The 16,134-nt window shown below is 37.6% G+C and overlaps 1 protein-coding gene across 3 annotated transcripts in view; it reads left to right on the top strand.

Moving 5' to 3' along the window:
• The window catches only part of LOC139975082 (uncharacterized), a 28,520-nt gene that overhangs the window by 5,537 nt on the left and 6,849 nt on the right, over nt 1-16,134 (top strand). For all 3 annotated transcript variants that reach the window (XR_011795649.1, XM_071982703.1, XM_071982702.1), the window contains exons 5-16: nt 352-494; nt 3,707-4,086; nt 4,915-5,104; nt 5,557-5,665; nt 7,332-7,471; nt 8,596-8,755; nt 9,895-9,983; nt 10,443-10,550; nt 12,050-12,207; nt 13,059-13,158; nt 14,832-15,002; nt 15,705-15,824. Coding sequence is in view for 2 of the 3 variants with exons in the window: in XM_071982703.1 (XP_071838804.1) it covers nt 352-494; nt 3,707-4,086; nt 4,915-5,104; nt 5,557-5,665; nt 7,332-7,471; nt 8,596-8,755; nt 9,895-9,983; nt 10,443-10,550; nt 12,050-12,207; nt 13,059-13,158; nt 14,832-15,002; nt 15,705-15,824 (1,868 nt within the window). In the remaining variant the exon portion in view is untranslated. The remainder of the gene's footprint in view (nt 1-351; nt 495-3,706; nt 4,087-4,914; nt 5,105-5,556; nt 5,666-7,331; nt 7,472-8,595; nt 8,756-9,894; nt 9,984-10,442; nt 10,551-12,049; nt 12,208-13,058; nt 13,159-14,831; nt 15,003-15,704; nt 15,825-16,134) is intronic.

The raw sequence follows: 16,134 nt of genomic DNA, 5'->3' as shown, positions 1-16,134 counted from the left end.
TAGCCTTGAAGCAGTTATATTGAGTATTAGTACAGCTCTACACATAGAAGCCAGTATGTAGAAATGAAGTAAATAGCAGCCAATTAAGATAACAGACGTCGCTGTTATTGTTATATCATCTGTGTCATATCATAAAACAAAAGGCAGTAATATCACGAACCAGTCTACTTCTTAATATATATCTCTGCCATGATATGAGTTTTTTTTTATTTTCTGTGATGTCATCTTATATATGAATTATATATCAAATTTTACAAATATTTCATTTTTACTCAATTCTACCTACACTCCTGTAGCTCTGTCTATCTCATCTGCTTTTTTTCTTCGTTTTTTTTTTTTTTTTGTATTTAGATCAAGACTCAAGTTTGCCAAAAAGAGATGAATCAGATTTGTCTCGATCGGCAGAGAATTTGGAACAACTCGGAAGGCGTTCGACAAATTTCATCTCCCCAGAAACTGTAATATCATCATGGCAGGCACCGGAGTACTATTTGGTAATTTTAAGGATTTGAATCATTTATTCTAACAAACAAAATCAATACTACTCCATTACGTGATTGATATTTTCTTGTTGGTTTCAACGATACTATATTTCACAGCTGCCAGTGATGCAAAGTTTTATTGCTTGCAGTGGTACTGACTGTATTTTCATCGCTTTCAATACTTTTTCGTTACTTTCAGTGCACTTCAGTTCCGTTGCTTTCAGTGATACTTAGTTTCATTGCTTCCAGTAATACTAACGACTTAGTTTCATTGCTTTCAGTGATACTAAGTTTCATTGCTTTCTGTGATACTAAGTTTCATTGCTTTCAGTGATACTAAGTTTCATTGCTTTCTGTGATACTTAGTTTCATTGCTTTCGGTGATACTTAGTTTCATTGCTTTCAGTGATGCTAACTACTGAGTTTCGATGCTTTCTTTGATACTTAGTTTCAATGCAGTCAGTGATACTTAGTTTCATTGCTTTCAGTGATGTTAACTACTAAGTTTCATTGCTTTTGGTGATACTTAGTTTCATTGCTTTCAGTGATACTAAGTTTCATTGCTTTCTGTGATACTTAGTTTCATTGCTTTTGGTGATACTTAGTTTCATTGCTTTTGGTGATACTTTGTTTCATTGCTTCCAGTAATACTAACGACTTAGTTTCATTGCTTTCAGCGATACTAACTACTAAGTTTCATTGCTTTTGTTGAAACTTAGTTTCATTGCTTTTGGTGAAACTAAGTTTCATTGCTTTCGGTGATACTTAGTTTCATTGCTTTCAGTGATGCTAACTACTAAGTTTCGATGCTTTCTTTGATACTTAGTTTCAATGCAGTCAGTGATACTTAGTTTCATTGCTTTCAGTGATGTTAACTACTAAGTTTCATTGCTTTTGGTGATACTTAGTTTCATTGCTTTCAGTGATACTCAGTTTCATTGCTTTCTGTGATACTTAGTTTCATTGCTTTTGGTGATACTTAGTTTCATTGCTTTCAGTGATGCTAACTACTTAGTTTCATTGCTTTTGGTGATACTTAGTTTCATTGCTCTCGGTGATGCTAACTACTCGGTTTCATTGCTTTCGGTGATGCTTAGTTTCATTGTTTTCAGTGATAATTCGTTTAATTGCTTTCAATGATACTAACAACTCAGTTTCTTTACTTTCTGTGATACTTAGTGTCATTGCTTTCAGTGATACTTAGTTTCATTGCTTTCAGTGATGCTAACTACTTAGTTTCATTGCTTTCAGTGATGCTAACTACTTAGTTTCATTGCTTTCAGTGATGCTAACTACTTAGTTTCATTGCTTTCAGTGATGCTAACTACTAAGTTTCATTGCTTTCAGTGATACTTAGTTTCATTGCTCTCGGTGATACTTAGTTTCATTGCTTTCAGTGATACTTAGTTTCATTGCTTTCAATGATACTTAGTTTCATTGCTTTCAGTGATGCTAACTACTAAGTTTCATTGCTTTTGATGATACTTAGTTTCATTGCTTTCAGTGATACTTAGTTTCATTGCTTTCAGTGATACTTAGTTTCATTGCTTTCAGTGATGCTAACTTCTCAGTTTCATTGCTTTTGGTGAAACTAACTACTCAGTTTCATTGCTTTCAGTGATACTTAGTTTATTGCTTCCAGTAATACTAACTACGCAGTTTCATTGACTTCAGCGATACTAACTACTAAGTTTCATTGCTATTGGTGATACTTAGTTTCATTGCTTTCAGTGATGCTAACTACTAAGTTTCATTGCTTTTGATGATACTTAGTTTCATTGCTTTCAGTGATACTTAGTTTCATTGCTTTCAGTGATACTTAGTTTCATTGCTTTCAGTGATGCTAACTTCTCAGTTTCATTGCTTTTGGTGAAACTAACTACTCAGTTTCATTGCTTTCAGTGATACTTAGTTTATTGCTTCCAGTAATACTAACTACGCAGTTTCATTGACTTCAGCGATACTAACTACTAAGTTTCATTGCTATTGGTGATACTTAGTTTCATTGACTTCAGTGATGCTAACTACTAAGTTTCATTGCTTTTGATGATACTTAGTTTCATTGCTTTCAGTGATACTTAGTTTCATTGCTTTCAGTGATACTTAGTTTCATTGCTTTCAGTGATGCTAACTTCTCAGTTTCATTGCTTTTGGTGAAACTAACTACTCAGTTTCATTGCTTTCAGTGATACTTAGTTTATTGCTTCCAGTAATACTAACTACGCAGTTTCATTGACTTCAGCGATACTAACTACTAAGTTTCATTGCTATTGGTGATACTTAGTTTCATTGACTTCAGCGATACTAACTACTAAGTTTCATTGCTTTCGGTGATACTTAGTTTCATTGCTTTTGGTGATACTTAGTTTCATTGCTTTTGGTGATACTTAGTTTCATTGCTTTCAGTGATGCTAACTACTAAGTTTCATTGCTTTTGATGATACTTAGTTTCATTGCTTTCAGTGATACTTAGTTTCATTGCTTTCAGTGATACTTAGTTTCATTGCTTTCAGTGATGCTAACTTCTCAGTTTCATTGCTTTTGGTGAAACTAACTACTCAGTTTCATTGCTTTCAGTGATACTTAGTTTATTGCTTCCAGTAATACTAACTACGCAGTTTCATTGACTTCAGCGATACTAACTACTAAGTTTCATTGCTATTGGTGATACTTAGTTTCATTGCTTTCAGTGATGCTAACTACTAAGTTTCATTGCTTTTGATGATACTTAGTTTCATTGCTTTCAGTGATACTTAGTTTCATTGCTTTCAGTGATACTTAGTTTCATTGCTTTCAGTGATGCTAACTTCTCAGTTTCATTGCTTTTGGTGAAACTAACTACTCAGTTTCATTGCTTTCAGTGATACTTAGTTTATTGCTTCCAGTAATACTAACTACGCAGTTTCATTGACTTCAGCGATACTAACTACTAAGTTTCATTGCTTTCGGTGATACTTAGTTTCATTGCTTTTGGTGATACTTAGTTTCATTGCTTTCAGTGATGCTAACTACTAAGTTTCATTGCCTTTTGGTGATATCATTGCTATCAGCGTCCCCTTCCTTTTATAACTATACAGCATTTGATAACCTTTGTCATAGCTACCTTTGTCATAGCTACCTTTGTCATAGCTAGTAGCTACCTTTGTCATACCCCCTGTGTTACCTAGAGATCTTATCACCTGTACGTGTCATAGCTAAAAGGGATTTTCTCATTTTGGTTACAGATAAGAGAGTTACTAGTGCACCTCATCAACAATGCAGTGGACAAATCCGAAGAGGAACAATTCCAAAAGATTGTAGACATTTCGGAATTCCAACTCAAAGCAAGGAAACAGAACAGGGAAGAAAGAGAATCGCAACAGGATCAGCAAAAATTAGCCAATCCACTCTCAGAGGATCTGCTGGACCGGCGTCCGGCCGAGTCGGTATGTAGTACCGTACTGGAGCCCGTAAACTGTGAGCGTTACATACTCTGGCAAATGGAGCAGATCATTATTAGGTCCGCTGAGACGGCCGTCGTGGGAAACCGGGGTAGGGACGACCCAGCTTATGATCTTGTGACAGGAACGTACCATCATATGGTTACAGAGAGGCAATCCAAGAGGTGAGTTTGTGTTTATGTAACAATTAGCAAACTTTAGAAGAGTATATATGTGAAGTTTGAATCATCACAAATTTATGCATATTCATATACTTTCTCTTACAGTTGATGGGTATGTGGGGGGGGGGGGTGAGGAGGGGCAAGGCCAAGGGAATAAGAATGAAAATCATCCTTGTGCTATTGTTCTTGTCAACCGATTGGTATTATAGATGAAAATACTAACTACTGATCCCATTGGCATTGAACAAATTTGTCAATAATGATTGGTTCTATCCTGTGATCATAGCACTCTGTGACGAAGAATATATTGACAATGTGGTAAGACAAGTAAGCACATTTAAAGAACTTTTAAAGATTGTATATGATAAAGAAAGATGGCTGTGCACCTCCTCCCTAACCCCCCCCCCCTCCCCTCAGCAAACCCACTCATATTAATTTCCCATTTAATAGACTAGCTGTACTGCTAGTGCGTTGTATTGATGGGGCAAGACACACAAGTGTTCCCCATTCTTCACCCCCCCCCCAAAAAAAAAGACGATGCCCGAGGTTCACTCACTCCCAGTTGTTTAATCATTAGCCTAGTTGTACTGCCAACACAAGTTAGCCCCTCCCCTTCCTCCGGCCCCTCCCCTTCCTCCCTCTCCCACCCTCGACTCCTCATCCAAAATAAAATTGAAGCCCCAGCACATACCCACTGGCAGTTATTTTTCCATTAGTGTACTTGTACTATATGTATCAAGTCTATGAATGAAGTTTAGTTGTTAGACAACAGTGTGTTCAAAACTGTCTTTTGTAACTGTCATATACAACAGTCTTTCTTGTTCACTGCAGGAAAAACATTTGGCAGCACACGCAACTGTTACAAACATCAGATGCTGTTCAACCAGCAGGAGCTTTGGCCCTTCTTGATCCAGATACTCAGCAACTCAATTTTCTTTCATTAAGAACCTTCGATTTGAACTTTATCGAAGATGTCCCCGCCTTTAGAATTTATAAACATCACGAAATCGAGTGCTGGAAAGTAAGTGACAGAATTAATTCATTTTGCATGAGAGAACAGCAAGAGAAGAGGGCAGAGGAGTGTGGAGGAGGATTTAATCTGGTGGGTGGGGGGGCGGGTGGGAGTGGGGGGTGGGAGTGGGGCACTCTTGGAAATGGCAGGGGGACATGTGAAGTTTGAATTTAGGAAGCATACCGCAAAAAGAAAACTGCCTCAAAATCGTTGAGCCATTGGGACACTGTACATTCATTACAACAAGTTCCACTATTTGGGTGTATTTCTAATGGCTGAAAACTGTGCCTAGATCCTATCGAATATACACAATAAACAAATGCAGATTCACTTGTTTTTATCACATTATTATTGTTTGTTAACATTTTTTCGGCATTATGGTTTATAATATGTTACTTTTTATTGACCCATTGTGTTTTCTTCTTCTTCTTTTTGGGGGCATTTTATTCATTATTTTACAGCAATTTACTATAGAGTCAACATTGTTGAACATCAATAAGAAGGTGATTGGTGTCTCTGCAGTAGAAGTTTCTGCTAATCAACAGCAGATAGCTGTCGGTACCATGAAAGGTGAGCATACTTGAGGTGAACTGAGGTGAAACTCAATGCAATACAAAGTCAAGCCTGCATTGAAAACATCATGATTTGCATTTGAAAATGTCATAGTTTTGATGATGTAGCCATATACAGGAGAAATATTAAACATCCCCGAAATACATAATCTCCTGCTCATGTTACTGAGCGGAATTAAGATTGGATGGATTTACAGCAGAGGGAAGACAGCTAGATAAGGCGGTCTCTCGTATAGTTCAAAACTAGGGAACATTGACACATTCTTGTGGAATACTAGAAAGATTCTCATATTTACAATTATGTATGAGCATACTTTCAGAAGTTCCCTATGACAAGAAGACCAAAGGCCCCACCCACTCACTCCAACACATATTTCCCCCTCCCCTCCTCCTCTCCCACCCCTAGTCACATCCACACATGATACCTTGACATTCTGCACCCTTCCCATCACCGTCTGTGCACATACCCTGTCCTTGTTAAATACTAAGTCACTTTCTGTGACATGTCTTGCAGGAGATATCATCACATCACCATCTATGAACATACCCTGTCCTTGTTAAATACTAAGTCACTTTCTGTGACATGTCTCTTGCAAGAGATATCATCACATCACCATCTATGAACATACCCTGTCCTTGTTAGATACTAAGTCACTTTCTGTGACATGTCTCTTGCAGGAGATATCATCACATTACCATCTATGAACATACCCTGTCCTTGTTAAATACTAAGTCACACTTTCTGTGACATGTCTCCTGCAAGAGATATCATCACATCACCATCTATGAACATACCCTGTCCTTGTTAAATACTAAGTCACTTTCTGTGACATGTCTCTTGCAGGAGATATCATCACATTACCATCTATGAACATACCCTGTCCTTGTTAAATACTAAGTCACTTTCTGTGACATGTCTCTTGCAAGAGATATCATCACATCACCATCTATGAACATACCCTGTCCTTGTTAAATACTAAGTCACTTTCTGTGACATGTCTCTTGCAGGAGATATCATCACATCACCATCTATGAACATACCCTGTCCTTGTTAAATTCTAAGTCACTTTCTGTGACATGTCTCTTACAGGAGATATCATCACATTACCATCTATGAACATACCCTGTACTTGTTAAATTCTGAGTCACTTTCTGTGACATGTCTCTTACAGGAGATATCATCACATTACCATCTATGAACATACCCTGTCCTTGTTAAATACTCAGTCACTTTCTGTGACATGTCTCTTGCAGGAGATATCATCACATCACCATCTATGAACATACCCTGTCCTTGTTAAATACTAAGTCACTTTCTGTGACATGTCTCTTGCAGGAGATATCATCACATCACCATCTATGAACATACCCTGTCCTTGTTAAATACTAAGTCACTTTCTGTGACATGTCTCTTGCAGGTGATAACGTCACATCACCATCTATGAACATACCCTGTCCTTGTTAAATACTAAGTCACTTTCTGTGACATGTCTCTTGCAGGAGATATCGTCACATCACCATCTATGAACATACCCTGTCCTTGTTAAATACTAAGTCACTTTCTGTGACATGTCTCTTGCAGGAGATATCGTCACATCACCATCTATGAACATACCCTGTCCTTGTTAAATACTAAGTCACTTTCTGTGACATGTCTCTTGCAGGAGATATCATCACATACAGTTTGATGCAAGACCAGCCTCAAGCAGTGAGGTATATCAGGAATGAAAGTGCCCTCGGTGACCCACTCATCAGCCTCACATGGAGTTTAGATGGAAATAGAATTATGAATGTCAATGATTCCGTAAGTAAACCTTTGTGATAATTTGTCGGTTAATTTCCTCTTTCTTGTTTGCTTTAAAGTGACATTACATTTGTAGACGATGTAGGGATTTCATTAAAAGTTCAAAATATTTCACAGCGTTTGATGAAATCCCCCATCTCAATATCTTGTCCATTAATGAAGAAATTGTTGATTGAATTTAAGCTATTTTCACTGGCTACACCCTTGACTCATCATCCATAGAGTAGAACACAATAGGTAGTCTGAAATAACGTCGTGGAAGTTGTTCTTGGAGGTGTTACCTTCCTAGCATTAGGTTCTTATTGACTTATGCCTGAAATGGAAGTTGTTAACCTTGCTTTTAAAAGTTTGCTTTGTTGGCCTTTTCTCTGTATTTCTCTTTGTTAAAATGAAAAGTTTCTTTGTAGAAATATTACTTTCCTCTGTGAATAAGCCACCTGAATATTATCGAAACCAAAAGCTCAAAAAAAGTCTGCTGGAATTTTACTTCAAGATGATATAATGACAAAACAATTTTTTTTAAAGGAACAGACTTCCTCAGAACAGCACATAAAACCATTAACAATAAATTGGTTTATCTCTGGTAACAAAGTTACTGTATCTGAAATTGGTATCCCGATTCAGAGCACATCCATGGTTTAGAGAGATAATTACCAAGTAAGGGCTGACTAGATCAATTGGTGGAGCTCAAGATGCTTCTCCCGGTTTATGCCGATTCTACCTAATTGTTTCTTCGTTTCCTGACAGTTTTCTGGTTCATGAATTCTTTATTTGGTAAATAAACATTAAATTTGGTCGCCTTACACAACAAAATGTACCTTTTCAACACAACCTATGGCATCAAGCATAGGAACAGGGGGAAGAAGGGATAAGCTGCCCTCCCTCCCCCCTCTCTCCATCCTGCCACTGTTGTACAGTGTCACAATTTAAAGAAGCTAGGTAAAATATTGTTGCATTCGATTTTAATACTTATGCACATTTTATTTATTTATTTTTTTTTATTAGATGTTTAAATTTAACACATAAAGCAGAAAAACTGCCATTTTGTTTTTTTGGAAAACATTGAATGAAACCCAAAACCCTGTTTTAACATGTAGAAGGTTGTTGGTTTCTGATTTTAACAGGGAATGCTTCGAGTATGGTCAACCCTTCCCGGTAGAAGACTGGTGAAAGATGCTAAGGAGTTGGACCTTGTGAAGAATACCAGCACCGATTCTGTACCGCCCCAACTGACCCTGCTAATCACCATGGACGATCAGGAGAACGACTTTAATTTTCAGGCTGGTGAGAACCATCATTTAATAATTTTAATAATAATTTATTTTATGAAGCGTAAAATCCAAAAAAGTGCTCTAAAACGCTATGTAACAGTAAAAAAAAAATATATATGACACATAATATGTAATAAAACTGCAGAATAAAATACAATATAGATGAGTATGAAGAATAAAAAGCATGCACGTTTGAGTGTGTTGGAGTACTGCACATGAATAGAGTTGAAACACAGTTTATCGCAGGGATTCTGTCATATCGAGCTTCTGTCACTACATACCACAGCCGGATTTAGCTTTCGGGATGCTCTCGAGGCCAGGCCATTGTCGGCATATGTTTGAGAGACACATACATTTCATGAACAGGATCACCACACAGTCATATCAACTGTTAGCTGCTAGGCATAACTGCATGTAGTGTCATCAGCAAAAGCCCATAGCAGCAGTGTACGGAATTTCCCTACAGTATAGTTAAATAGCCAGTAAACACATCTCAGGTAACCACATCTCTATGAGATGAGACTGTCAGTGTACCTATCACGTCTAATATTCATCATTTAACATCTTTTTTAAGATGCTGGAATGGTCCTTGGTCCGTCAGTTCCATGGACAGAGGACCATATTCAGAAGAGACGGTCCATTATGTTGAACAGCACCACACTGGAATCAGCTTTTTCCTCGAATTCGCGGAATATCCGTGATTTCTTTTCTACCTCGGGGACAAAAACTATTATCCTAACACACTGTAGCATACTCAAACTGGAGCCTATACCGCAGTTTTTGCAAAGTTCCATGATTTTTTTTCATCCCTGACCACCTGATTATTTTATTTTCAAGTGCATTAGTTTCATCGACAGAGGACCAGTCAGAAGAGAATGTCCAGTATGTTGAAGAGCACTCCATCAGTATTAATTATTTAGGGAAAACCTGTCAGCCAATTGGACTGGATAGGGAATTTTCATACTAATGACAATTTCATGTATACTGATAAAAACCGATTTTACTCCTACTTACTCCTACCCAATGTTTCTCCAAGTTTTCCTGCTTCTTGGTTGGCAACAGCCCTATTTTAATCCTTACTTTTGCATCAAAAGCTTCACTGAGAGAAAAATTCATGATATCTTTAATATTGGGTTCTTTTGCTTCTTGTAGGTCCGTTATCTGACACTGGTGCACAGAAAGAAACTGATTTCCCCTCTGTGGCCGCTTTTCACCCCGCTTGCACCCTCTTAGCTACACAGGTATGTCGTAGAAGAAAAACACTTACCTTTGTATGATTGATAATATTGTATGTATTAAAGGTATCATAATTATCAATTAATTTTGTGGTATATTTAATTTATTGTGTATTATCATAGATACTAACCTACCATATTTGTTTATTAAGATCTATTACAACACGTCACATGATAAAAACTTAAAAATCACAACACCACACCCAACCATATGACACCTCCACCAACCATGAAAAGTGTTGGCATTTGAAATGTTTGTATTAAAGCAGCATTTTGCGTCCTTTTCTACGATTTTTCTCAACATAACATTATTATACAATAGCTGACCAGCTATGCAAAAATATTAGAGATTCATCCAACTATCAGACATAAGACATAAATATCTGGTGAACATAGATTTGAAAAACCTAATTTATGAATTACCTTATATTGCTTTTTCATTTTTCTTTGTCTTCCTTTTCTCAGAATTCGATTGTAGTTGGTCTCCAGAGTGGCGATCTGTTGAAGTGCAATGCTGTTTTTGACACTTCAGTGGAATCGGATGCTGCTGCCCCCAATATTCATTTTCCAGAGGTTAGTTCATAGCAATATATATCCTTTCTTTCATAATGTTATCACAAATCTGAAATGATGTTTTTGTTTCAGATGGTTCTAGTGTTTTTGAGATATTTAAATTCTGAAACAATTGTTAATATGTTGCTGTTTATGCAACATGTGAGGGAATGCATATATCCTACCGGCGTGCCATCCCAAAATATGGTCGCAGAGAATTGAGCATGAAAGTTAAGATGTGACGGTGCGGAAGAGTTACAGAGAGCATCAGTCCACTACCTTAATTATCTCCATTCCCTGGGGTGGGGGCAGAGGCGGACTGGCCACACAGGCATTTGGGCAATGCCCGGTGGGCCGCTGGCCCGGTGGGCTGGTGGGCTGGGGAGCCTGGTAAAAGTTACAGCCCATTTTCACAGTAGTTAATAGAATACAGACGGGCTGTGTAGAAATATATTTTTAACTGTGGGAAGCAGCTCATGAAATCACCACCATGTTAGTTACCCTGTTAGTTCATAACAAAAGAACGTGCTATTGGCAACCCGTCTGTGCTAATAGATTTTATTTAGGTTTTTTTTATCAATAAAATCCAGTCTAAAACATATATTTTTCTCTACTTTTGTTTACCTTTTTAACTTTCCTCAGTTTAATCAAGTGTAGCTTCTGGAAAATTATTTTTGGGTCATTTCTAAAGGATTATTGTAACGTACAAAATTGAGAAATATAGTACCATTTTGCATCTAGGCAGTCCTTAACTTCTCAATGGGGAAGGTGACACCCCCCTCCCCTTAGACCCCTCCACCAGGACGGCGATCACTATGTAAGTGGCATATCAATGAATAATGGGCCGGTCTATAGGTGGAAAATGCCCGGGCCGGTTTTAAGACCCAGTCCGCCCCTGGGTGGGAGGTAATGGAGCTACTACTGACAGCGGGGTGGAGAGGAATTATTGTCAAAACTGTACGGAAAGGCTTTTCGATAGTCTTAGGAATGAAAACCAAGAATGGAATCACTCAGAGGTGTCGAGTGATGCGAGAATTTGCTCTCAATCGTACGAAATTGTACCTCAAACATACAGCGAGTGAAATTCAGTTCCCTAAGCAAGTAGTTAATAGTTTTATATTGATCATTTAAGTATGCCTAGATGTTAGCTTTTAATGAAAAGAAATCATCCAAAATGAGGTACCTACGTAAATATGTCTGCTTTTGAAAACTAAACTCAGTGCTCTGCATGGAGGGTGGGGGGGTGGGGTAGGGGATGACAATTGTTTCTCTTTGTTTCCCAACACAAATGGCCCTCAGTGTACTTGTTACTTACTATTTTATTCTATACTTATATGTTTATGTTTTTAAAAAAGGATTCATGGGTTTTTTACAGAACTGCCTGGTTACTTCAATGTGTCTGTTTTTCTTATTCTCTAGTTCCAAATAATACTCACCAACTTTTGTCTGTCTCATCCATGGTGTGACCACTGACAAAAATCTGCTCATTTGTCATACATTTCCTGATTTTGTGTTGGCAGATTTCAGTTCCGAGAGATAACTACCTCGGCCAGGACATCAGAGGGGAGTTATTCCGAGGTCATAGGGTGCCCCTCATCTGTGTGGGATTCATTAGTAACTTTGATGATATGGTCACCGTGGATACTGCCGGAAATATCTTTGTTTGGAAATACGACAGGTATTGTCATCATTGTTTGTTTACCTCTCATGTAGCAACAGGTAGCTGTCTGCTACCTCTCATGTAGCAACGGGTAGCTCTTCATAAATGACTTAAAGGCATTGAAGACTCGCCCCAAACCACGTGCCATGCTCTGAAAAAGTTAACTTTCCGTTGCTTGTAAGTGAAGTTTTCTGCTTGTCGCTACAAAATGCAGACAGTAATGAAACGTGATACCTTAATTGTTATCTTTAGCTGGATCTGAGATGTCCTTCACTGTATCGTTTGTATACTGTGCTGTGGGTATATTGACGGCAGCTGTATGTATTGACTGTACACTAGTGTCTAATTACCGAAGGTAGCAAGCTGTGTCCGTATATTTTGGCATCGATGGTGGTGTCTAACACTTTTGTTACACCTCATTCGAAACTAGGTCAGCTTACCGGCATTAGACATTTCTTTTTGCGCGAGTCTTCACACCCTTTAAGCGACACTGTTGTCACTTTCCTCATATGCAACACAAAAGTCAATTGGCAAACGTAGGATTTTTATGGGCCACAAGTCACATGGGCAAAGTTTGTCACTACTTGCTCCTATTGCAAACCACCCAGAATTTAATCAAATTCTAAGCAACTCATTGCTGGTAATTCCTGAATAATAGCTCATCATTGCTTCTGGTTTGAGGAAACTGGGTCTTAGGTAAAATGGAAAGTTTTTTTTTTGATTTTTTTAAAGTGTTTGTTGGACACCTAACATCTTGGATTGTTGTTTGCACTTTCATAAAAAGTTACTCAACTATGAGGAATTGTTGAGGTAGTTTTTTTGTCAAACCAGCCAAAGAGTAAACATCCATGACTGTCTTTTACCGATAGGAACAATTTGAGCCATTTTGGATGGTTTCGACCTCATCAAAAATACAGCCTCTTCCTGGCCGAGAGAGTTTACGAGATTAATGAGCACGAAGACAAGGTGGTAAGTATATGTTTGAATTTTTACAAATGATAATGCGTTCATTTTAACGTAATCCTTGTTATGGGATGTAATCCTTGCGTGCAATATTATGTTTAAGTTTACGTTTGAATTTTTACAGATGATAATGCGTTCATTTAACGTAATCCTTGTTATGTGATGTAAACCTTGCGTGCAATATTATGTTTAAGTTTACGTTTGAATTTTTACAGATGATAATGCGTTCATTTAACGTAATCCTTGTTATGGGATGTAAACCTTACGTGCAATATTATGTTTAGGTTTACGTTTGAATTTTTACAGATGATAATGCTTTCATTTAACGTAATCCTTGTTATGGGATGTAAACCTTGCGTGCAATATTATGTTTAGGTTTACGTTTGAATTTTTACAGATGATAATGCGTTCATTTAACGTAATCCTTGTTATGGGATGTAAACCTTGCGTGCAATATTATGTTTAGGTTTACGTTTGAATTTTTACAGATGATAATGCGTTCATTTAACGTAATCCTTGTTATGTGATGTAAGCCATGCGTGCAATATTATGTTTAAGTTTACGTTTGAATGTTAAAAGATGATAATGCGTTCATTTTAACGTAATCCTTGTTATGTGATGTAAACCTTGCGTGCAATATTATGTTTAGTTTAAGCTATTTGAAACCTGAAGTTGACAACAAGTCTGCGATTGTACATCGTAAAGTGATTTGATATTATTTTAGTCTGGAATTGGCACTAAATAAATGGAATAGTGTAATGCAGCAAACTTGAGTACAAATTTGAGTATGCAATAATGAGTACATGAAATTTACTTTCTCGAAGTACAAACTCTGAGAACGTAAAAAAAAAAAAAAAACCTCAAGTAAGAGTATGGATTCCAGTACCGAAAATCTGCTGTAGTGGTTTTATTCCGGGTCTATTTCTGGTCGCAGACTTTACTGCATCATGTGTCCTTGTGTCACTGTCTTTGACCAACAAATATGTTTTTGTTCGCATCAGCACGAAACATAGTACAGCTGTTTATTACCCTCCCTCCCACCCACCCACCTCACCCCCCTCCCCTGCCCCACACCCTACTCTCAACACTATGACATTTAAGCTTAAGGATTGTCTGGTGGCCAAAAGAAGTTACCTTAAAAATGATAAATAATTTTCCAAACATGTTGTCAAAGTATGAGAACGCTAATGTTGCGTTTGACAGAGAAACAATTTTTTAATCGTTAAGGATGGACATTTCCAATGTGATTTGAACAGTACAGAACGTTACGTCATCTACGCTAATGCAGATTGCGACATAACCCATGCTCCGTACAGTACCTACAGTAATCACAACAAAAATTGCGTTTGTATACAGATTAATTTCTTCCTTAATTTTCGGTGAAATTTCTTATAAATTCGATATGTTTTCAGAAACTCCTTAAGCTGCCATATATGTTGTAGATCGGTGGTTTCGTGGTCTTTGTGTACAGCAAACTCTTCGTTGTTTATACATCGCACTATCCAGCTTCATCGCGAAGAATGTTCGCATGTAGGCTACTCTAACGTTTACAATCGGACAGTTCTGCGAAGCCTAAGCTTCTCGGTGCTACATTCTGCTCTGACACCAATTGCGCCTAGTTTCATCTTTCGGTGTTCGGAATACTTTTCAAGGGTCTACCTCGTTATGATCCATTACAGATTTATTTCAGCGACGAATCTGCAGCAGAAATAAAGAAGAAAAAAGGTAGCGAACTGGCCGAGATAAAGAAAAAATGGGAGAAAAGAAGAGAAGCAGCCGAGGAGGTCATCGTAAGGACCAAGTATCGCAGGCTCTTCCTGAGAGAGGCAGACACCAAAGGAAATAGAGTGGTTAGTATCCCTGTTTTAGTGAATGTGGTTCGTATGAAACAAGTGGATGCGGCATTTTATTCTTGTAGTATTCAAATATACAACAGAGTTGTGATAATGGACTTTTTAGCCAAAATTTGGCCAATTCGTGGAAATGGAGCTTATGAGGGATCCAAACAAAAAAACTATGACATCTTTGTCTGTGTCTACAAAATGGTGAGGAAGCCAAAACATTCATCAAATGAGTGGTCATTTTCTGCAATGCACTCTCCCAAAAGAAATGTAGAAACTTCAGTCCTATCTAAAATCGGCAGTGGCACAAGCTTTGAAATTGGTCAAATTGTGTTTCTGTTACATTTTCTACACTATTTACTTTTGTTTTAATGGAAACTACATTAAGCCCCATGCATATATGCATTAAACTTTTGGAGGGCTTGCCTTGTAAACTCATACCGTGTCGAAAAGCCAAGCTGCAGCAGCAGAAAAAATCCCCTGCAGCAAGGCTGAAGGAAATATCAAATAATAGAGATAATTTTGGCAGACCAACATGTCTGCACAAAAGATTCCATCTTACCTCCATGATCTTAAGCAGCTCGGCTGTAGGATGATGCAGATTGCCCAGTAACCTACTTTTGACACATCGCATTACTTGACAAGGTAGTGTGATAAATTTTGTTTTTTGTTTTCCCCCTCCCCCCCTGCCTCCCTACCCTCTCTTAACAGACAACTATTTGTGAGCCAATGGTGGTAGATGGCAGAGGAAGTTACTTTCACGGTACCATACGAGAGATCTCCACCAAGAAGTTATTAAAACATTTTGGTCAAATGTATAAAGTCGTGAAGGTGAGTCTAACCTTTTTTGATGAAAGTTTTGCTCAGTTTTCCAAAAGGGCATTTTCTCTGTAAGTTTTAAGATTCAAAATTCTTCCCCAGAGGAAAGATCCAAATTAAATTTGAATAATAACAGGGGAATTAACTTCAGGGTCAGAGGGGCAATAAGTCTGATCTAAAAGTTGACAGTCAGCGCAAGCATTTTTTTCCCCCTTGTGTGATTTAATACACTTGAAAGCATTAATAAGATATTATAATGGCAGACAAATTTTAATGTACATATTCAAGAAAACGTTTTTTCCACATTGTTAGTTGAAAACTC

This window comes from Apostichopus japonicus, chromosome 10, assembly GCF_037975245.1.
Source record: "Apostichopus japonicus isolate 1M-3 chromosome 10, ASM3797524v1, whole genome shotgun sequence".
In the NCBI taxonomy this organism is placed as follows: Eukaryota; Metazoa; Echinodermata; class Holothuroidea; order Aspidochirotida; family Stichopodidae; genus Apostichopus; species Apostichopus japonicus.
The sequence above is the reverse complement of the archived record's forward strand: the minus strand, read 5'-3'. Positions and strand labels throughout refer to the sequence as shown.